General features: G+C 40.9%; 1 protein-coding gene across 4 annotated transcripts in view; it reads right to left on the reverse strand.

The window, feature by feature from the left end:
• Positions 1 to 335: 335 nt before the first annotated feature.
• ST6GAL1 (ST6 beta-galactoside alpha-2,6-sialyltransferase 1) overlaps positions 336 to 21,338 on the reverse strand; it is a 179,796-nt gene continuing 158,793 nt past the window's right edge. For all 4 annotated transcript variants that reach the window (XM_049775739.1, XM_049775741.1, XM_049775738.1 and 1 more), the window contains 4 exons: positions 18,621 to 18,718; positions 3,582 to 3,680; positions 2,283 to 2,457; positions 336 to 655 (listed from right to left, as the gene is read on the reverse strand). In XM_049775739.1, the coding sequence (XP_049631696.1) occupies positions 414 to 655; positions 2,283 to 2,457; positions 3,582 to 3,680; positions 18,621 to 18,718 (614 nt within the window). In that variant the 3' untranslated portion in view covers positions 336 to 413. The remainder of the gene's footprint in view (positions 656 to 2,282; positions 2,458 to 3,581; positions 3,681 to 18,620; positions 18,719 to 21,338) is intronic.

Below are 21,338 nucleotides of genomic sequence, written 5' to 3' on the forward strand. Positions count from 1 at the left end.
TGCCTCTGCCAGGAGCACAGACCGTGGGCACAATCTCATTATGGAGAAATAAAAACATTGCCTACTTCCTGTATCACTTACTTGCCACCCCCACACCAGGGCACAATCAGAGTTTTGGGAGTATTTTTTTAATTATTAAATCTGTGTCTTTCCTGGTACAATTTCAAGCATTGCAGAGCACTGATCATTGGGGGAACAGTCCTGATGGGAACGGCAGCTCACATGGCTCTGCAGCTACAGCACAGACTTGATGGTGGCACTCAGACTCCCAAAACTTCAGAGCCCTTTCCAGGAAGGCCTAGAGTATAAGGTGAGGACTTGTTCAGGAGTCAGGTCTTCTCAAGAGTTATCCTGGAGAACAGCTGTAAAACACCCAGCATTGAAGGGTGATGACTCCTAGTCAAGAAACCCACTTAGCAGCTAATGTTCCGGAAGCCACGCAGTGTGGCTTTTCCAAACAGGTAAATGTCCTCATCCGTGCCCAGGTTAAGAAACTTCACCAGGTTCTTTTCATAAAGGAGTGGGTGGTAGGCGCCCATGGTACATGCGGTGTCAAAGAACTTCTGGTAATAGTAGCACAAGTCAGTCTTACGCTTGGATGGAAGGAACTCATAAATATCCACCTGGTCACACAGCGTCATCATGAGGATGATGCCTATGGAGGAGGTTAGAGGTTAGAGGTTAAATGTTAGAGGTTAAAGACCTTCTGATAGTCCAGCCTCGCCCCACCCCTGGACCACATGACTTCCAATAGGGGCAGACATTTATCTGGAGATTTTATTTAGCACTGAGATTTCTAGTCTGAGTTCTTCTGATCATCAAATCTAGGTAGCTGCTCCTTGGAGGGCAGGGCCATTTGAGCCCTTTATACTTTTGTACTACCACCTTGCACACCTCCCAAACACTCAAACCTGGAGCTAGAACACTTAGTTGGTGACTAGAGTCACCAATGACTGGAGCACACAAGGAGTGGAGCCACTAATGAATTTATCACCATCAATAAGCTTTGTGAAGAGAGACAACTGAGGACAGAGTCCCATCTTATATAAATAGTAATTTTGAGCACTTTCACAGCCCAGGGAAGCTGCTTGGAGAAAGCTGTTAGGGGAAAAAATATTGCTAACAGTGCCCATAGGAGACACTCTGGGGACAGAGAGCTGGAACAAGAACACATGGAAATCTAGTTATCCAAACAAATGAATGGAGCCATGGTATGTTGCCTGGTAGATGCTCTCAGGGAGGTACAGAACACTGAGATGGAAACGCAGCATAATGGGAGTCCTGAGTGACCAAGCTCCCTGCCCCTTCCTGGCTTCCTTGCCCAGGACTCCTGTCACTCATGACACAGTTTCTTCATCTGCTCCCAGAGGAAGTAATTCCCATTTCTACTCCAGCCTACACGAGGCTACCACTGGGATGAGGTTGGTCATGGTCTACTTCTCTGAGGCCCAGTTCTGCTCCGTTTTGCTCCTCTCATTTCTTGCTTCCCCTCTTATCTGAGATTCCTTTATTATTATTATTATTATTATTATTATTATTATTTTATTATATCTCCACCTATTCCAGAAAACTCTCCCAGACCTAGTTCAATTTTTCTCTTCCATGATGCTCTATGTTTACCCAGGTGAGTTTTCTCTCTTGTGAGAATAAATGGTCCTGGTGCAAATTAAATGTCACCTCAGACACCTGACAGGACTCCCCATTAGACTTTCAAGAGGCAAAGAGATTCTATTCTATTCTCTTTGCATCTCAGCCAACTTTTCACATAGTGCACAAAGAGTGAAAAATCTAGCTACTGTTTAGGGAATTTATGTTTGTTTTTAAAAATTTATTTTGGTTTTGGGGCCACATGCAGCAGTGCTCAGGGGTTACTCCTGGCTCTGTGTGCAGAATTCAATCTTGGCAGGCTTGAGGGACCATGTGGAATGCTGGAAATTGAATCTGGGGTCATCCCAGGTTGGCTACATGCAAGGCAAATGCCCTACCACTGTATTATCACTCCTGCCCCAGGAATATTTAAGTTATAAAAAAGGAAAAAATGGGGCCAGAGTGACAGCACAGTGGGTAGGACTTTACCTTAGATATGGCCAACCCAGGTTTGATCCCACATCCAATATGGTTCCCTGAGCCTGTCAGAAGCAATTTCTGAGTGCAAAGCCAGGAGTAACTCCTGAGACCCAGCTGGGTGTGCCCCAAAACAACAAAAATAAAAACAAGTGAAAACAGAAGATAAACATTTCTTCTAGAAACAACCACAAGGTCTTCTCCAAACATAGACTCACCAAGCATGCCAGAGGATGGAGGATTTGGCTGAATCTCCTCCGGGGCCATTTCCTGAAGAATGTCCCAAAGCTCCCAAGGCATCTGGGGCTTGAGGATATAAAAGGGCTGATCAGGATGCAGCTTCCGGTAGCTCTTATAATTTTCGAAGAAACCGTAGTCGGGATTCTTGTACCACTGAGAATAAAACAAAGGAGCTTCTCAAGAAGAGAAATGAGCCAGTGCCGATGTTGTCCCCAGACTGTTATCCTAACCCAGGAGCAAGGACAGAGGGAAAGCCATGGAACCCTTTCCTTTTCTCACAGCAGACTTTGAACTTGCCTTCCTCAGTACAATTCTCACTAGAGAGCAAAGGGACCCCAACACACACACACACACACACACACACACACACACACACACACACACATCATACATTCCTTTAGAAAGTTTGGTGACCCTGACAGTTTCATACTTCAGGAATTTCAAATCTGGGAATGCTCTCTGAGCTAAGAGGATCCCTAAAGGTCTATATATCACTGAGGAAGGAGGAGAAATCAAACCATAGGTACCACTTGTAGTTTCAAGTCGGTGCCCTAACCTAGGTAAAAGAGTTTCAACTCAGATTAGTCAAACTAGTGGAAAATTAAGCAGTAGTCCATAAAACAAATAGAAATGAAAGGAGTGAAAGTGACGGGGATCAACAGTGCCTGGCAGCTATTGGTTTGTCCAAATGAAGTATTCCATGTCCCCAGAATGATGCTTTGTGTCCTCCTGCCCTAACACCTTTCTCAGACCACGGTAGTTTATGTAGGGAAAGGCCAGATAGCAAGAATCAATCACCAATGAAGAGGAGGGAGAGTTGCAATTTCATCAGCCTAAGACTATTCTCCTCTTCTGCAACATTGGTACAGCCCATCTGGCCTTAGATTTGGTCAACCAAGTCTTTGAGAGACTTCCTCAGCACATACTCCTGTCTCTTCCTCTATAGAATAGTAACAACCAAGCACTGTCAACTAAAGATGATCTGACAGTGAAATAAGAATCATTCTGGAAACTCTGAATGGGGGATAGTACTTACAAGAGAAATAACTATATTAAATGCACACAATCCACAGCAGAGAGTGAGCAACTCTGAAAGTGCTATGTTGACACATACTATAACTGGAAGTCAAACCAGTGGCTAGGTAGGGCAGGGTCTAAAGACCACAGAAACACTTCCAAACCAGAAGAGATCCATTATTAGTCATGACTTAATACACCCCAGAATTCAAGTACATCTATAGACAAATGGGAGACTACATCTCACAGACATCACTTACCTTTGGGATATCTGTGTGATACACAGAAGGGTCCCACACAACCAGGATTCCTTCATTATACAGACTATCCTTGAGGAAGCGCCGCTCTGTGGTAACCAACTGTGGGAAGAAAATAGAAACTTTCATTTGAATATTTACAGATAAATCCAGGAAAATGGGCCCATACAGACCCGAGAGCACTTTGAGGCATCTCAGTTTGGGCACAACACTTCAATTTCATGGGGGCAACAATGCCAGCTTGCCTATGTGGGCCTCAGAGGACATTCTGTGACTAGCCCTCATCCCTAGTGCAGAAGCAGTTTCATTCAGATACTGAAAATTCTGGTATGAGGGTTAAAAAGAAAATATTTGAGCAATACCACCTTGTGTGTGTGTGTGTGTGTGTGTGGGGTCAGAGAAGTGAGGTTTCAAATCAGAATCTCAATAAACAAAATTATCTCCAGAGCCAGTCTGCCAGTCTCAGTGGCTCAACAAGCATTACTGGAGCATTTACTTTGCATGGGTCTGATTCCAGGTACCACATAGCCCCCTGGGCACTACCAGGGGTCACCTTAGAACTCCACACTGAGAGTAGTTGGGAAAACACCACGATGTGTATTCTTTAATGATGTCTTGAAGTCCCTTCAAGAAATATAGTCCCAGGCGGGGGTCGGATGGGAGGAGGGAGATTTGGGACATTGGTGATGGGAATGTTGCACTGGTGATGGATGGTGTTCTTTACATGACTGAAACCCAAACACAATCATGTATGTAATCAAGGTGTTTAAATAAAAAAAAAAGAAATATAGTCCCTAGAAATATAGTCCAGCCCTGTTTATTTCCACATCACCATGGAGAAGGGCATATTATTAGTGATCTCTGTAGTATTGGAACTGAGGGCTTGGCACCTGGTGCAGAGATAACAACATTTGCTTCCTCTGTCACAAAGAACCAATCTTGAGGATCAAACTAAGAATGGTAAGAAATTAAGAAAAAGAAGCGTAAGATAAACAGAGGACCCCAAGAACTTAGTGATGAAGGAAGCCATGTTCCTCTTAAGAAAACTAAAACTGGGCTAAAAAAGGAGCTTAAGCAGTAGAGCATTTGCATAGCAAGAGAGAGGGCCCATTTAGTCCCCAGCACCAAATCCTCAGGTCTGTCCTTCAGACTAAGCATCACTAAAAATGGACCTCCCAACTCTCCAGAATATCTGGCTATGGCCCTTATTTCTTAAGAGAGAGAAACTTTTTTTTTATTTCCAGAAAAAGTATATGGGAGCTGATGCTGTCCAAGAAACGAGGGGGAAAAAGTAGAAATAAAATCTCAACTGACTGAAAATAAATGGAAGAACTACCACAATAAACCCTTCCCACTTACATTGCTATACTGTGGACTCCCCCAAGTGAAACATATGACAATTTTGTGCAGCTTTTTGAACTGTAAAGTGAAACTGGTTCACATAAAAATGTAGCTAGTGTTCCTGAGACAGACACTCCTATTGCAAGTACTAATGCTGAAGACTTCTTGAGATTAGAGATAACAGTTTTAAAGAATTGTCTCCTGTTACCATGGTCCTTGCCCAGCAATTTTCCTTAGCCTGCAAAGAAGGGGCTCAGCAGCAGCAGTAGCAGGTCCCTGTGCTCTGAGACTTTCTCAAGTTCTGTGAAAGATTTCACAGTGTCGGGCCCGGAGAGATAGCACAGTGTTTGCCTTGCAAGCAGCCGATCCAGGACCTAAGGTGGTTGGTTCGAATCCAGTGTCCCATATGGTCCCCCGTGCCTGCCAGGAGCTATTTCTGAGCAGACAGCCAGGAGTAACCCCTGAGCAACGCTGGGTATGGCCCAAAAACCAAAAAAAAAAAAAAAAAAAAAAAAGATTTCACAGTGTCAGAGAAATAGAGCTTTCTGCTTTGCCATAGATGAGAACACTATTAGCAACATGTGCTCAGAAAGAGGCCACGTAGTTTTGTATCTTAACTCAGTCATATTCCTAAGGGCCTTGGAAGGACATATTGATATGCATTTATTTGGGGGTAGGGCTGGGTTTGTTTATGTTTCCTGGACACACCCAGTGGGTGCTCTACACTCAGGAATTATTTCTGGCAGTGCATAAGGGATTCAGGGTTTGAACCTGTGTCTTCTGTGTGCTGTACCTACTGTACTATCACCATGAGATGTTTGTTTGTTTTTTTTTTTTATTATTCTATTTCTTTTTTGGGCAGGGGCGGGTCACACCTGGCAGTGCTCAAAGGTTACTCCTGGCTCTTTGCTCAGAAATCGCTCCTGGCAGGCGTAGGGGACCATATGTGATGCCGGGATTCGAACCACCGTCCTTCCACATGCAAGGCAAACGCTTTACCTCAATGCTATCTCTCTGGCCCCAGAGATGCTTGTTTTACAGATGAAAGAAACTCAGAGTTGCAAGTAAGTTATACAAGCTTCATATAGCAAGTAAGGTGGAGAGTCTACAACAGAGTCCTTCTGTCTGAGCCCACACTTCTAGATTCCACATCGTATTGTCTCACTCAAAGCTCGTAGAGATGGCCAAGTATCATTTGATGAGGAAGATGAGTGTCACGAAAATGCTATTTCATGTCTGAGTTGGATTGTGTCATAACTGGGAGGTCTTTAAGAAACTGGATCCAAAATCTATCATTTTTCAGATGATTACATGGGGTTCCAGAGAGAAGAGAACTCGTCTGAGTCTTCCAGGAGAGCTGGGATAGAGCTAGGACCAGAGACCAAAGACTGGTTCTTAGCAGAGCACTCTGTCTCAAAACTGCTCTGGTAATTGGGAGAATGGTTTATGTTTAGTTGCTTTTATTTTTTTATTTTATTTATTTCTTTATTTTTGGGCTTTGGGCCACATCCGGTGATGCTCAGGGGTTACTCCTGGCTATGCCCACAGAAATCGCTCCTGGCTTGGGGGACCATATGGAACTCTGGAAATCCAATCACTGTCCATTCTAGGTCAGCCGTGTGCAAGGCATACTCCCTACCTCTACGCCACCACTCTGGCCCCTGTTTATGTGATTTGAGTGGGCCACCTCCCAATTCCAGGTTTAGGTGCCTTATTACTATTAAGAACGACCCTACTTGGATGACCGGAAGTTATTGTATAACTTCTAGCAGTGATAATTTTTCCAACTGCAGCAGAAGTCAGTAGAGTCTAAGTCACCAGAGTATAAAGTTCTTCTCAAAGTTCTAATATTCAGCTATGTGCAGTATGTGACCTAAGTTTAGGGATCCCGAGGGCCTTGTGTTGAGGAGATCTCATTATTGCCGGAGCAACAGAACCCGAGGACCATCTGCCAGGTATAAGCAACACCTGGGAAATGGAGAGCTATTGTTTCAGAATAAGTTTAAAGTAAGAGCTGCTGAAACAGGAAGAAATATATACAAAAGTACATCTTTTCCTTTACACATATAAAGAAAATGATGACTATCCATAATGCATTCTTGACATATTATCATTGTGAATGTTAAGTCTTTTATTTCTTCTCACCACTTTTTCTATTATGGACTGGATGGAGTCTCTCCTGCATCCTCCTGCAATTCATATAATAAAATCTTAAGCTGCAATGTAGACTATATTGGAAAGAGGGTATTCAGGAAGGTAATTAAGGTTAAATGAGGCTGCAAGGATGAGAGACTACTCAGGTAAGACTGGTGTTCATGTAAGAAAAGGAGGAGGTAATATGGAAGTTTCTCTATGTCTATGTGGAGGAAGGGCCACAGAGGATACAGCAAAAATTCAGTCATCCACAAATCAGAAAGTGAGCTGTGACAGAAAACAACATAACCCCTTGGTCTTTTGATCTCTAGAACTATGAGAAGATATTTCTGTCATTTCCTTAGAATTCAAATACATTTTTTTTTACAAGGAGCCTTCATTTTTTTCCCAAAGAAATACTTGTTCTTTTTTTCTTCTTCTTTTTATTAATTTGTAAAAGCTCATAAAGAAACCAAGATCTGGGCACTAGATGTGCTCTTGCTTACAAAGGTGTCTTTGCTTTATTTCCTGGCTCTAGGTAGTACATTTGCATACGAACTTTCTTGCATTAATTCTGAACATCTACTAGCAGACATGTGATGGCATGATACGAATAAATTCAGCGTGGAAGACTTTGACAACACAGTAGAAAGTTCAGTTATAAAAGTGCAATATGTGGTAACTGATATTTATCTTAATGTTAAAGAAGAAACTGTAACAGTAAAGAAAAATGACTTGGAAATTTTGTTGCTTTGCTTCATTACTTCCTTTTTGATGTCCCTCTTTTATTTTGCTGAGTTGCAAAACTTAAACTCAACTCTGTGAGACCCTTGTTTTTTCTCTTACAATGAAGTGTCTTTTAAAATAAAAAATTCGGTGACACCAGGCGGGGAAAATCCGCGAAAGTACACCGGCCCAGTGGGGCTCAGCTGTGAAAGACTGTGAGTGTGACCTGTCTATGTCTGTCTACTGTCCTCTTGCGTGAAACTCTTGCGAGTGGGGCAAAAAGAGGCTCAGAGGAGCACGGCCGCTCCGCTTCGCTACGCGGCCGTGCACTCTTTCTAAGGAAAGAACTCCATTGCAACAAGAAGGAAAAATCACACTAAGAACGGCGCTATATCACAGAAGCACACATTTCTCTCTGGACTGTCTTCTCTGTTGCATGCTCGGGCCTAAGATTTGACCCAGTGTGAGGCTTCATCCACGGAGGACTCCCCTCCCTTAGAGGCAAGTCAGCCCATCCAGAAAGGGAGGAGCCAGAGGAGTGTGCTACCTACATCATATAGACAATGAATACCACCACAACACGTAGAAAAACCCACAATACAAGTGTGACAATGGGGAAACAACGCAGGCCAGCATCAGACATAGAGAATGAAGATGACAATTCTGAGGACCAGATAATGACTGAACAACTAATCAACCTCTCAGATAAGGACTTTAGACTAGCAATATGGAAGGTGCTCAACAGACTCCAAGAAACCATGGATCGAGTTGAACAGAACACTAATAAGAACCAAGAAAATATGAAGGCAGAAATGACAAAACTCCAAACTGAAATAACATGTCAACTAACAGGACTGAAAAAGTCAGTAAACGAAGTGAATGACAAAATGGATAAGCTCTGGGACAGGGTATCAGAAGCTGAGAATAGACTTGGTGCTGTGGAAGATGAGATACATAACAATTCCATACAGCAGGAGAGATTGGACAAAAAACTTAAAGCAAATGAGCAGACAATGGAAAAATTAGTCAAAGAATGGGAACAGACGAAAATAGAAGTCTATGATAAGATCAACAGAAACAACTTAAGAATCATTGGAGTCCCAGAGACCCAGGAAGAAAATTTCCAGGAAGAATCAATGGTCAAGAACATCATTAAAGAGAAACTTCCAGAGCTAAAGAATATAGGTGATCAAATCCTGCATGCCCGAAGAGTACCAACCAAAAGAGACCCCAGAAAAACCACCCCAAGACACATCCTAGTCACAATGACAAATCCCACAGATAGAGACAGAATTCTGAAAACAGCAAGATCAAAAGGGGAAATCATGTTCAAGCAAGCTTCCCTGAGATTTACAGCAGACCTGTCACCAGAAACGCTCAATGCCAGAAAGCAATGGTGGGATATTGTGACAAGACTGAATGAAATGAATGCTTCACCCAGAATACTATACCCAGCAAAACTCACTTTCCGGTTTGATGGAAGAATACATGGTTTCACAGACAAAAAACAGCTCAGAAACTTCACAGACACAAAACCAGTCTTAAGAGAAAAACTGAAAGACCTAATCTAAGACAAGACTACCCAAAAGACACACCAAATTTTGAAATAAAGATGGCGTTAAATCCCAGGACAATTCTTTCTCTCAACGTCAATGGACTAAATGCACCAGTTAAGAGACACAGAGTGGCTAAATGGATCAAAAAACTCAATCCAACCTTCTGCTGCCTACAAGAAACGCACCTGAATAGTCAGAACAAACATAGACTCAAAATAAAAGGCTGGAGAAAAGTTATCCAAGCAAACAACACCCATAAAAAAGCTGGAGTGGCCATACTAATATCAGATAATGCAAACTTTATACTCAGGAAGGTTGTAAGGGACAAAGACGGACATTTTATATTAATCAAGGGGTACGTAGAGCAGGAAGAATTCACTCTCCTAAACATATATGCACCGAATGAGGGGCCAGCAAAATATTTAATACAACTGTTGACAAATCTGAAAAATAATATCAACAACAACACAATAATTGTGGGGGACCTTAACACGGCTTTGTCAACACTGGACAGGTCAACCAGACTGAAACCCAACAAGAATATACTAGACCTGAGGAGAGAAATGGAAGAAAGAGGCCTAGTGGATATATATAGGACACTCCATCCCCAGAAACCTGGATACACATTCTTCTCCAATGTACATGGGACATTCTCCAGGATAGACTACATGCTGGCACATAAAACATACCTCCATAAGATCAAGAGGATAGAAATTTTGCAGACTACCTTCGCTGACCACAAGGCTCTGAAATTATTTGTGAACTCCAAAGGGACTCAGAAGAAACACTTTAACACCTGGAAGTTAAACAGCCTCATGCTCAATAACCAGTGGGTCCGAGATGAAATCAAGGAGGAAATAAAAAGGTTCCTGGAAACAAATGACAATAAAGACACAAACTCTCAGAACTTATGGGACACAGCAAAAGCAGTACTGAGAGGAAAATTTATAGCTTTGCAAGCACACATCAGGAAGGAAGAAGGAGCTTACCTGAGTAGCTTAATGACACAGCTAATGGAACTAGAAAATGCTCAACAAAAGGACCCAAGAATAGGAAGACAGAAGGAAATAACAAAGTTGAGAGCAGAAATCAACGAAGTGGAAACTCAAAAAACAATCCGAAAGATCAACGAAAGCAGAAGTTGGTTCTTTGAAAAAATAAACAAGATTGATAGACCACTGGCAAACCTAACAAAGAAAGAGAGAGAGAGAAACTTGATAACTCGTATCAGGAATGAAAAAGGAGAGATCACTACTGATATGACAGAGATTCAAAGGGTAATCAGAAACTACTTTGAAAAACTCTACGCCACTAAAAATGAGAACCTGGAAGAAATGGATAAATTCTTGGACTCTTATAATCTTCCACGGTTGAAGGAAGAGGATGTAGCATATCTAAACACCCCCATCACCATTGATGAAATTAAAACAGTAATCAAATGTCTGCCGAAAAACAAAAGCCCAGGTCCAGATGGATTCACTAATGAATTCTATCAAACTTTCCAAGAGGAACTACTGCCAATCTTGGCAAGACTCTTTCATGAAATTGAACAAACAGAAACACTTCCAAATAGCTTTTATGAAGCCAACATCACCTTGATACCTAAACCAGACAGAGACGCTACCAAAAAAGAAAATTACAGACCAATATCACTGATGAATGCAGATGCACAGATCCTCAACAAAATCCTGGCAAATAGGATTCAATGCCTCGTTAAGAAGATCATCCACTACGATCAAGTAGGTTTCATCCCAGGAATGCAAGGCTGGTTTAACATCCGTAAATCTATCAACATAATACACAACATCAATAACAAGAAAAATAAAAACCACATGATCATATCAATAGATGCAGAGAAAGCATTTGATAAGGTCCAACACCCATTCTTGATCAAAACTCTCAGCAAGATGGGAATGGAGGGAACCTTTCTCAATATAGTGAAGGCCATCTACCACAAGCCAGTGGCAAATATTATCCTCAATGGAGAAAAACTGAAAGCCTTCCCTCTAAATTCTGGCACAAGACAAGGCTGTCCTCTCTCACCACTCCTATTCAACATAGCACTGGAAGTACTTGCTATAGCGATTAGGCAAGAAAAGGATATCAAGGAAATCCAGATAGGAAAGGAAGAAGTCAAGCTATCACTGTTTGCAGATGACATGATACTCTACTTAGAAAACCCTAAAGACTCTATCAAAAAGCTTCTAGAAACAATAGAATCATATAGCAAGGTGGCAGGCTACAAAATTAACACACAAAAATCAATGGCCTTTCTATATACCAATAGTAATAAGGATGAAATGGACATTAAGAAAACAACCCCATTCACAATAGTACCACACAAACTCAAATATCTTGGAATCAACTTGACTAAATATGTGAAGGACCTATACAAAGAAAACTATAAAACTCTGCTCCAAGAAATAAGAGAGGACACACGGAAATGGAAACACATACCCTGCTCATGGATTGGCAGGATTAACATCATCAAAATGTCAATACTCCCCAAGGCATTATACAGATTTAATGCCATCCCTCTAAAGATACCCATGACATTCTTCAAAGAAGTGGATCAGACACTTTTGAAATTCATTTGGAACAATAAACACCCTCGAATAGCTAAAGCAATCATTGGGAAAAAGAATATGGGAGGAATTACTTTTCCCAACTTTAAACTGTACTACAAAGCAACAGTTATCAAAACAGCATGGTATTGGAATAAAGATAGGTCCTCAGATCAGTGGAATAGGCTTGAATACTCAGAAAATGTTCCCCAGAGATACAACCATCTAATTTTTGATAAAGGAGCAGGAAATCCTAAATGGAGCAGGGAAAGCCTCTTCAACAAGTGGTGTTGGCACAATTGGATAGCCACTTGCAAAAAATTAAACTTAGACCCCCAGCTAACATCATGTACAAAGGTAAAATCCAAATGGATTAAAGACCTCGATATCAGCCCCAAAACCATAAGATATATAGAACAGCACATAGGCAAAACACTACAGGACATTACAGGCATCTTCAAGGAGGAAACTGCACTCTCCAAGCAAGTGAAAGCAGAGATTAACAGATGGGAATATATTAAGCTGAGAAGCTTCTGCACCTCAAAGGAAATAGTGCCCAGGATACAAGAGCCACCCACTGAGTGGGAGAAACTATTCACCCAATACCCATCAGATAAGGGGCTAATCTCCAAAATATACAAGGCACTGACAGAACTTTACAAGAAAAAAACATCTAACCCCATCAAAAAATGGGGAGAAGAAATGAACAGACACTTTGACAAAGAAGAAATACGCATGGCCAAAAGACACATGAAAAAATGTTCCACATCACTAATCATCAGGGAGATGCAAATCAAAACAACGATGAGATACCACCTCACACCCCAGAGAATGGCACACATCACAAAGAATGAGAATAAACAGTGTTGGCGGGGATGTGGAGAGAAAGGAACTCTTATCCACTGCTGGTGGGAATGCTGTCTAGTTCAACCTTTATGGAAAGCGATATGGAGATTCCTCCAAAAACTGGAAATCGAGCTCCCATACGATCCAGCTATACCACTCCTAGGAATATACCCTAGGAACACAAAAATGCAATACAAAAACCCCTTCCTTACACCTATATTCATTGCAGCTCTATTTACCATAGCAAGACTCTGGAAACAACCAAGATGCCCTTCAACAGACGAATGGCTAAAGAAACTGTGGTACATATACACAATGGAATATTATGCAGCTGTCAGGAGAGATGAAGTCATGAAATTTTCCTATACATGGATGTACATGGAATCTATTATGCTGAGTGAAATAAGTCAGAGAGAGAGAGAAAAACGCAGAATGGTCTCACTCATCTATGGGTTTTAAGAAAAATGAAAGACACCCTGGTAATAATAATTTTCAGACACAAAAGAGAAAAGAGCTGGAAGTTCCAGCTCACCTCAGGAAGCTCACCACAAAGAGTGATGAGTTTAGTTAGAGAAATAACTACATTTTGAACTGTCCTAATATTGAGAATGTATGAGGGAAATGTAGAGCCTGTTTAGGGTACAGGCGGGGGTTGGGTGGGGAGGAGGGAGATTTGGGACTTGGGTGATGGGAATGTTGCACTGGTGATGGGTGGTGTTCCTTTTATGACTGAAACCCAAACACAATCATGTATGTAATCAAGGTGTTTAAATAAAAAAAAAATTATGCAAAAAAAAAAAGAAAAAAAAAATAAAATAAAAAATTCAATGTTTTGAGCAAATTGTCATTATTGCATCAGCTCCAAAAAGGTCACCATAAATGTTGTTAATGGGAAGAAATGCCAGTGTTATGATGTATTTAACTTTTGTATTAAATTCAGTGTCTGCTCAAAAATTTGGCTGATTCCATTGAGAACAAAGCTGTCATATTTAAATGATCTGAAGAATCTATTTTTTCTTAAATACTGCTTCTTTTATTATGTGCTACAGCATGGTAAGCTTTGGGTCTTGATCACACACACACACACACACACACACACACACACACACACACACACACACGGCATAGGGTTTTCTCCCAACCCTACATACGAGCTTCTGACAAAACCTCTGGGTTATTTTTGTTTTACCGCATACTCCTCCAAACCAAGAAGTCTGTCTAAATCTCATGTGACTGAAAACACTGATCATCAGAGCTGACTTACTTAAAGATGTACACTTAGCTATATGTGGTTTTCTATTGAATCTCCTACTATCTGCACAGACATAGAGATCAACCAAGCTGAAACTTCACAGTATGATACGATCTCTATGAAGACAGCTTCTCAATGAGCACACTATCTTTTTGTTTTAAAGGTTTTGTCATAGCCCAGGTGCACAAAAGACTTCCTGTACCATTGGTGTAGAGGGTGGGGATGGAGGTAGACAGAGAATGAGAGAACACATTGATTAAGACTAGGTTCCTACTACCATTAAAAGACAGATGGTAGATGGTGTCAGGTCAGGAGGGCCTCTCCATCCAGGAAGAGAATGAGTTACACAATGGTAGAATTCACCCATCACAACATGATTGCAGAACTTGCTAGTTGTCCTTTGTTCTCTGTTGTACAACAGTGGGGGTGCAGCTTTATTTTTCACATAAACAGCTATAAAACAGCTGGGATTACCAGCCAGGACAAAAGAGATAAAGAAGATGGACAACCAGTTTTTTAGGATATAGAGATATATGATATCATGATGGAGTTTCAAGGAACAATGATGGAAATGTATCAGTCGTAGTCCAATGTCACAAAACTGTCCCATGACAAAAACATTAAAGAAACATATTTATTGTCACTTCTGGAAATAGAGAAATGTTGTTATGTTTAAGAAGCACAGCAAGGGGCCAGAGCGGTGGCACAGGCAATAGGGTGTTTGCCTTGCATGCACTAACTTAGGACGAACTGCGGTTTGACTCCCCAGCATACCATATGGTCCCCCAAGCCAGGGGCGATTTCTGAGCATATAGCCAAAAATAACCCCTGAGCGTCACCAGGTGTGGCCCCCCCAAAACCAAAACGAAACAAAAAGGACACTATACCACAGGAAGTGGGTACCCATCTTTTAGCCCTGGTAGATAGACAAAGTGATATTAAAATGTACAAGACAAACATGCTTTGGAGGAAACTGGGACTATCAACAGTATACCTAGCCTTTCTCTTGATCACATTTCAATTCTGTGGCACATGTTTTACAATACTCTGTGAATTGCAATTATAAACAGGCATACTCAGTCTTGACAGTAGAATTTTGATTGATTTTCCTTTGTCTCTTGCTCACTTCATGGAAAAACCAGTTTCTCTCCTTTAGTCAAAATTTGTGTTGCTTTTTGCTTTTCCTTTAAACTGCTTATAACTTTGGCCTAGTTCTGTCATCCATATAAAATTAACTATCTGGGACCTAGAGCATACAGTGGGTAGAGTGTTTGTCTTGCACCGTCAACTCCCAGCGCCCCATTTAATCCCCTGAGCACTACCAGGACTGATCCCTGAGAATAAAGCCAGAAGAAAATCCTGAGCACTGCTGAGTGTAGCCCAATGCAAATTAATAAATTCTCTGGATGAAAGTGAGTTTACTTTTTTATTTTTACAAGTCTTATTTTCCTTCTGCTGGGCATATACCCTACAATAACTGGTCAACCTTGCTGAGGCAGAAGGCTTCCTAGCTCAGGAATTAGGAAGACATAATGAACCTCCAGTAGTTAGGAGCAAGCCTTAAGCTTAACAGTGACCTTTGCCACCAATTACCAAGTACTTGTGGATTGGCCTCTGTGTCAAATGTCTCATACCAATAATTTCACAATTTCTGCAAAAGAAAAACAACCTGTGTTGTAATATTTCTTACTTTTTGGGGGGAAGGCACATCCCACTAGCTGTGCTCAGGGGACCACATGGGATGCTGAAGATCAAATGTGGGTCAGCGTGTACAAGGCAAACACCCTACCTGCTATATTATCTCTCAGGCCCCATGGTAATATTTACCTTCTTTTACTAAGAAGCAAACTTGTAACTCAGAAGCAACTTGTTCAAGTCTCTTATATAAGAAGTGTTAAAGAAGGGATTTGATCAAAATCATCCCCAAACAACCTTGGCTTTCAATTAAATCCCAGCATATTCATAGATCTGCCAGTTAGTTCTTCATTGACTATCATGAAGAGATGGTGGGATTAAAAAGAAAATAGCTCCCAAAATCCAAGAGAATTTTTCAGAATTTCTTACTACTCTCTTTTGCTATTTTCTACTCATTTGCAGATGATACCAACACTAACCCAACAGAGCTGATTTTACTCTGAATTCATGCCTCCAATCTCAGAGTAGCCACCATGACCTAGAAATCCTGCCCCATTCCTCTAGTTTATTTCCTCCACAATGCCAATGTCAGCCCCTCTGATTTGACCGCTCTCTATCTCAGAATCTTTTAACATAGTCTTGTACCCTACTTTGCAAAAAGAAGCTCTTTTCATCCTGTTATTAAAATCTAGCTCCTGGGGCAGGCGAGGTTGCGCTAGAGGTAAGGTAAGCCTTGCAAGCGCTAGCCAAGGAAGGACTGTGGTTCGATTCCCTGGCATCCCATAAGGTCCCCCCAGCCAGGGGCATTTTTTGAGCGCTTAGCCAGGAGTAACCCCTAAGCATCAAACAGGTCTGGCCCAAAAAAATAAACAAAAAAAATCTAGCTCCAATTTACCCATCCCTCAATCCTTCCCCTTTATTTCCCCCTGATTTCCAGGGTTCCTGTCAGGGTTAAACATAACATGGCTTTGCAATAATCCTCATTGTTTTATCAGGAGTTTATTTCTTTTGGGGGAGAGAGGGGTAAACTGGCAGCATACATAAGTTATTCTTGGTTCTGTGCTCAGAAATCATTCCTGGCAGACTCAGGGGACCATATAGAATGCTGAATCATGTGAATCATTTGGGTCAGCCACATGCAAGGCAAATACCCTTCCCACTGTGCAATCATTGTAGCTTCTCCTTGGGTGTTTATTATCTCCACATTTTAATACATTCAGTTTCTTTCTCTCTCATCTGATTTTCTTCACACTGACTGAAAACAATTCTTATTATAGTAAAACATGACATAAAATGTACCCTTTTTTAGTCCTTTCTCTCTGTTCAACTCTGTGGCATTAAGTTCTTCCATGCCACTGTACAACCATGACCTTCAACAACTCTAGAGCTCACATCCCTAATATGAAACTTCTATTATTAAACATTTATGGTTCTGCTTAGTTTTAGGGCCACACTGGGTGAGGCTCAGGACTCACTCCTAGCTCTGTGCTTGGAGATCTCTCCTGGCAGGTCTTGAGAGACCATATGGGGTATCCAGGATTAAAAATCAAGTCAGTAGCATGCAAAATAAATTCCTTACCCACTATTTTATTTCTCTAGACCCTAAATACTACTTTATCACCTCCCATTCTACATTTTGCTTCCCTTTCCTGTTATTACAATGACTAGGAATCACACAAATGCTTGGCTGTGGTACTCACAGGAGACTTGCACATTTCATTGGCTGGACTCAGTGAGGGTCACATTTCTTCTGTTATGATGCTTCCCAGGGGCCATTGTGGTGTTTACATATGTGCTTGCCAAGGGTCATACTCCTAGTTGTTGTGCTTCTCTGGGGGTGCATACACTTTATTGAGGTGTTTGTATGTCACTAGCTGCAATGCTACTGTAAATTAAGTATTTGGCTACACCAGTAGTCCCAGATAGCAAGGCTGCAGACCAGGTTTGGAGCATAAAAGCAGCCTCACAACTTTTAAGGCAAGTTTTTGCCTTGAGCTAACCTCCCATTCCAATTCTACTTATTCTGTCTGTAGACTGATTGCTCTAGGCACTTCTGAGTAGGGACACAGACATGGCCCTTTTTTGACTGTCTTCCTACTGACTTCAAAACCATTGTCTCCAGGAAAAGTAAAGAAACAAACTGCCTTGAGAGTTCCTACTCAGTCCATTTGAGAAATGTCTTTCAAAATCAGAATAGGAAGAACTCTTAAATCAAGTCTAAATCTTGACATCAGAACAGTTATTGCTGACAGGTTCACAGGACAGAAACAATCAGTGATTTGGAGCCCTAGCAGTCTCTTTTTTTTGGGGTGTGTGTGTGTGTGTGTGTGTGTAAAAGAGCAGTTTATTCAGTATGACAGTGACAGAACTGAATGATTCAAACTGGGTTCTTTTTTACCTAGCAGTCTATTTTTAATAAATGTACAATTAAATATTTTCCACTAATTAACCATTAACAGAAATCTGTGGCAAAAATATTTCTTAACTTCCCATTAGAATGAAGAACACAAACTATGTAGTGTAGAAATACTTTGGAGAGTGGATTTTCTCAGAGAATTATGAAATAATACCAGCTTAATGTTGTATTATATACTTAACCAGATGGTAATGATAGCTCATAATACATAATTCAATTACATATGAAAATCATGTAATTTTCATAACACTTATCATGGACCCTGGACATCCTTTGCTTTGTTGCCTCTCATGCAACATATGATTACACATTACATAGTAACTGCACAGACAGAATGCTGCTCTTTCTAGGCACTGACGACCTTGCTAGTGCAGACTATTAAAGAGGCTTTCCCCTAAACATTTCCCCAGATGGGCCATAGAATCTACAGTTCTCCTTCTCTGATGATGGGAACTTGAGAAGGTCATACTTGAATTAAGCTAGCATCATGTATGTATTTCTCGGAGATACATTCCCCACAAAGCTCGTGCTCTGGGACTCTCTCCCTTTAGATCTATACAGAAAGAATGTTACCTGAGAGTTCATCAGGCGAATGGTGGTTTTTGTGCCTACATCACGCTGGAAGTTGTCTGTGGGTGCCGCATTAAACCTCAGGATGGCATCATGATTATCTACAAATCAAAAGGGAACGATTTATTTATTTAAAAAAAAAGGATGAGCACTAGCAAAATGAAGAAAGACAAAAGCTCCACACAGGTAGAAGGGACTTGAGGAAGGGGAAGAGCAAAAAATAATACTTGCAGATCTTTATCTCAGCATGATTCTTAGAAGCAAACAATCATATTTTATTTGTGCAGTCAGGTGAAGTTCACTGAGAGGAGGCCACCTTTCTGCACAGCTACCCATACATTAAAGAGGTCTGTGTGAAGGAATGTCCCAAATTTACTCTATGAAAGCAGGCCCGGAAGCAAAGGGAACAAAACTAGCACACTCCTTCAAGTAAAACCACTATCCCAAAAGTTTAACCCCCCCCCCCAAAATCAAATTTGGTGTTGCCAGCCAGCCACCAGCCATATACTTCTATTTCAGTCCAAGAAATGAAGGTAGATGAAGCTAAAGAGATAGTCCAGTGGGCAGAGAGCTTGCCTTGCAGACTGATAGCCTAAGTTTGATCAACAACACCTCATTTGGACCCCAAACTCCTTCAGGAGTGATCTCTGAGCATTACTGTGTATAGCCCAATCCTACCCCCTGCCCACATGAGGACATTACTATATCCCAGTCTATGATTCCAAGTATAAACATTGGCCCAAGTAACTTGAAAATTTTGTAGTGCTGGGCAAATAAGAGGCATTCCCAGTGATGCCAAGCCTATTCCCTAGAGGAATCTGAGGTCCGGAACTGAGGTCTCAAACCTCAGACAGGGATCACACAGGAGGTCTTCAGCAAAAATTAATCCCATTGTGTTTTAGTAAGAAAAAGAAGGCTAATAAAGTTAAGATCAGGTGACCTTTAAAAATCTGTTTAATACTGGTCCTATATTTCTATTCTTGGGCTATTTGAGGATATTTAAGCAGTTCGATTGAGTTAGAGGACTTTCTATTGAGTACTTACTACCCTAATGGAAGAAAACACTGATGACTTAAGATCTGCAATCCTGAGCCTCTATGATCCTATGAGAGCTTACTCTAACCTTATGTGGATCAATAAAGTGTAAGGTTCAACCACAAAAATCTGCATATGCATTGAAGATGAGGCACATTTTCCATGTCTTATTTCTCTCCCTCTGGGTTAATTTGAGATGATTCTTTATTCACAAAGTTGGTAACAAATATTAAAAGCATTTGGCTTAATACAAGTTAATCTAAAAGGATAGCTATGAAAATAGCCACAAAAGCCAAGTGCTTTATTTCAGTTTTGATGTACCTACTATAACTTGGAAATCTTGTACCTCATTCACAAAAACTATGTGTCTAGATGTCTAAGATTTCTAAGACAAAATTTCATGAAAATGGTTTGAACGTTACTTGATATGGCTAGTTCAAACTTTAGTAGTGTGTAGAGCAAGCACACTGATCAACAAATATGGCAAAGGTATATCATTATACAACTCAAGTCAGAAGTTTCAACAAAACAGTGACTGCACTGGGGGCCAGAGAGATAGCACAGTGGTAGGGTGTTGACCTTGTATGCAGCAGACCCAGGATGAACCGGGGTTTGATTCCTGGCATCCCATATGGTTCCCCCAAGCCTGCCAGGAGTGATTTCTGAGAGCAGAGCCAGGAGTAACTCCTGAGTACCACCAATGTGGCCCCCGAAAAGAATCAGTCACTGGCATCAAAGGTGGAATTCAATAATAAAAATGCAAACTCATCAGAAATCTGAGACTTAAAAGTCTCAAACTTTCAACTCTGCAAATTTATAGATTAAGAACAGAATTGAAAGTTGAATAAAGGAATTACTTACATAGTCATGGATATATTTTATAGAAAACAAAGAAGAACAGGGCTATATCATAAATATGTGGAAGGTTTAATGGAGCTAGAGAAACAGAGACCATAAGCTGAGAAAACTCCTCACTAGAAACTCTGGTCTTTATAAGAACACAGTTGATAAATGAAAATTAATAGCCCAAACTCTTTTCTTCCATCTACCTTCTAGACCTAAAGCCAAAAGGGAGAGATACAGAAAACTGCTTATAAAGTGGCTGAGGATTTTTATCAAGAGCAAGGTAGCTTGGTTTCTCTTTAAAGAGAGGGCCTGGACCTTACTTTTCTTAGTTTTATATCAGCACATCTATTTTTCAGTCCCAAATTTTTATTTCCCCAGACATTTTATTAATCAAATTAGACAATTAATTTGGACTGGCTAATGGCAAATACCTAGCATAAAAAAAGACTAGGGTAGGTCCTAGGTGGTGACAAAAGAAATATTCAGGGCTAGAGATATGCTTCAATGGGCTAGAATGCATAATTTGAATGTAGCAGGGCTACATTGGACCTCTTGCATTACATGGTCCCCAGAGCATTAGGGATAAACTTTGTACATAATGCTAGGATTAGCCCCTGACCACTAATAGATATAGTACATACACAGCAAGGGCAGTTCAGCAAATACTGATTAAGTACCTGCTGTGTGACAGACACAGTTCTAGATGCTGAAGACAATGGTTTTAAGAAAGTAAAGGTTTTTGCTTGAGGGAATCTGATGAGATACTTTCATACAATTATAGGCTGTGGCTGATACTAACACAAATAAATAGAGCTAACAGAACCCTAAGGGAATTTCCTG

Source organism: Suncus etruscus, chromosome 6, assembly GCF_024139225.1.
Source record: "Suncus etruscus isolate mSunEtr1 chromosome 6, mSunEtr1.pri.cur, whole genome shotgun sequence".
Lineage (NCBI taxonomy): Eukaryota > Metazoa > Chordata > Mammalia > Eulipotyphla > Soricidae > Suncus > Suncus etruscus.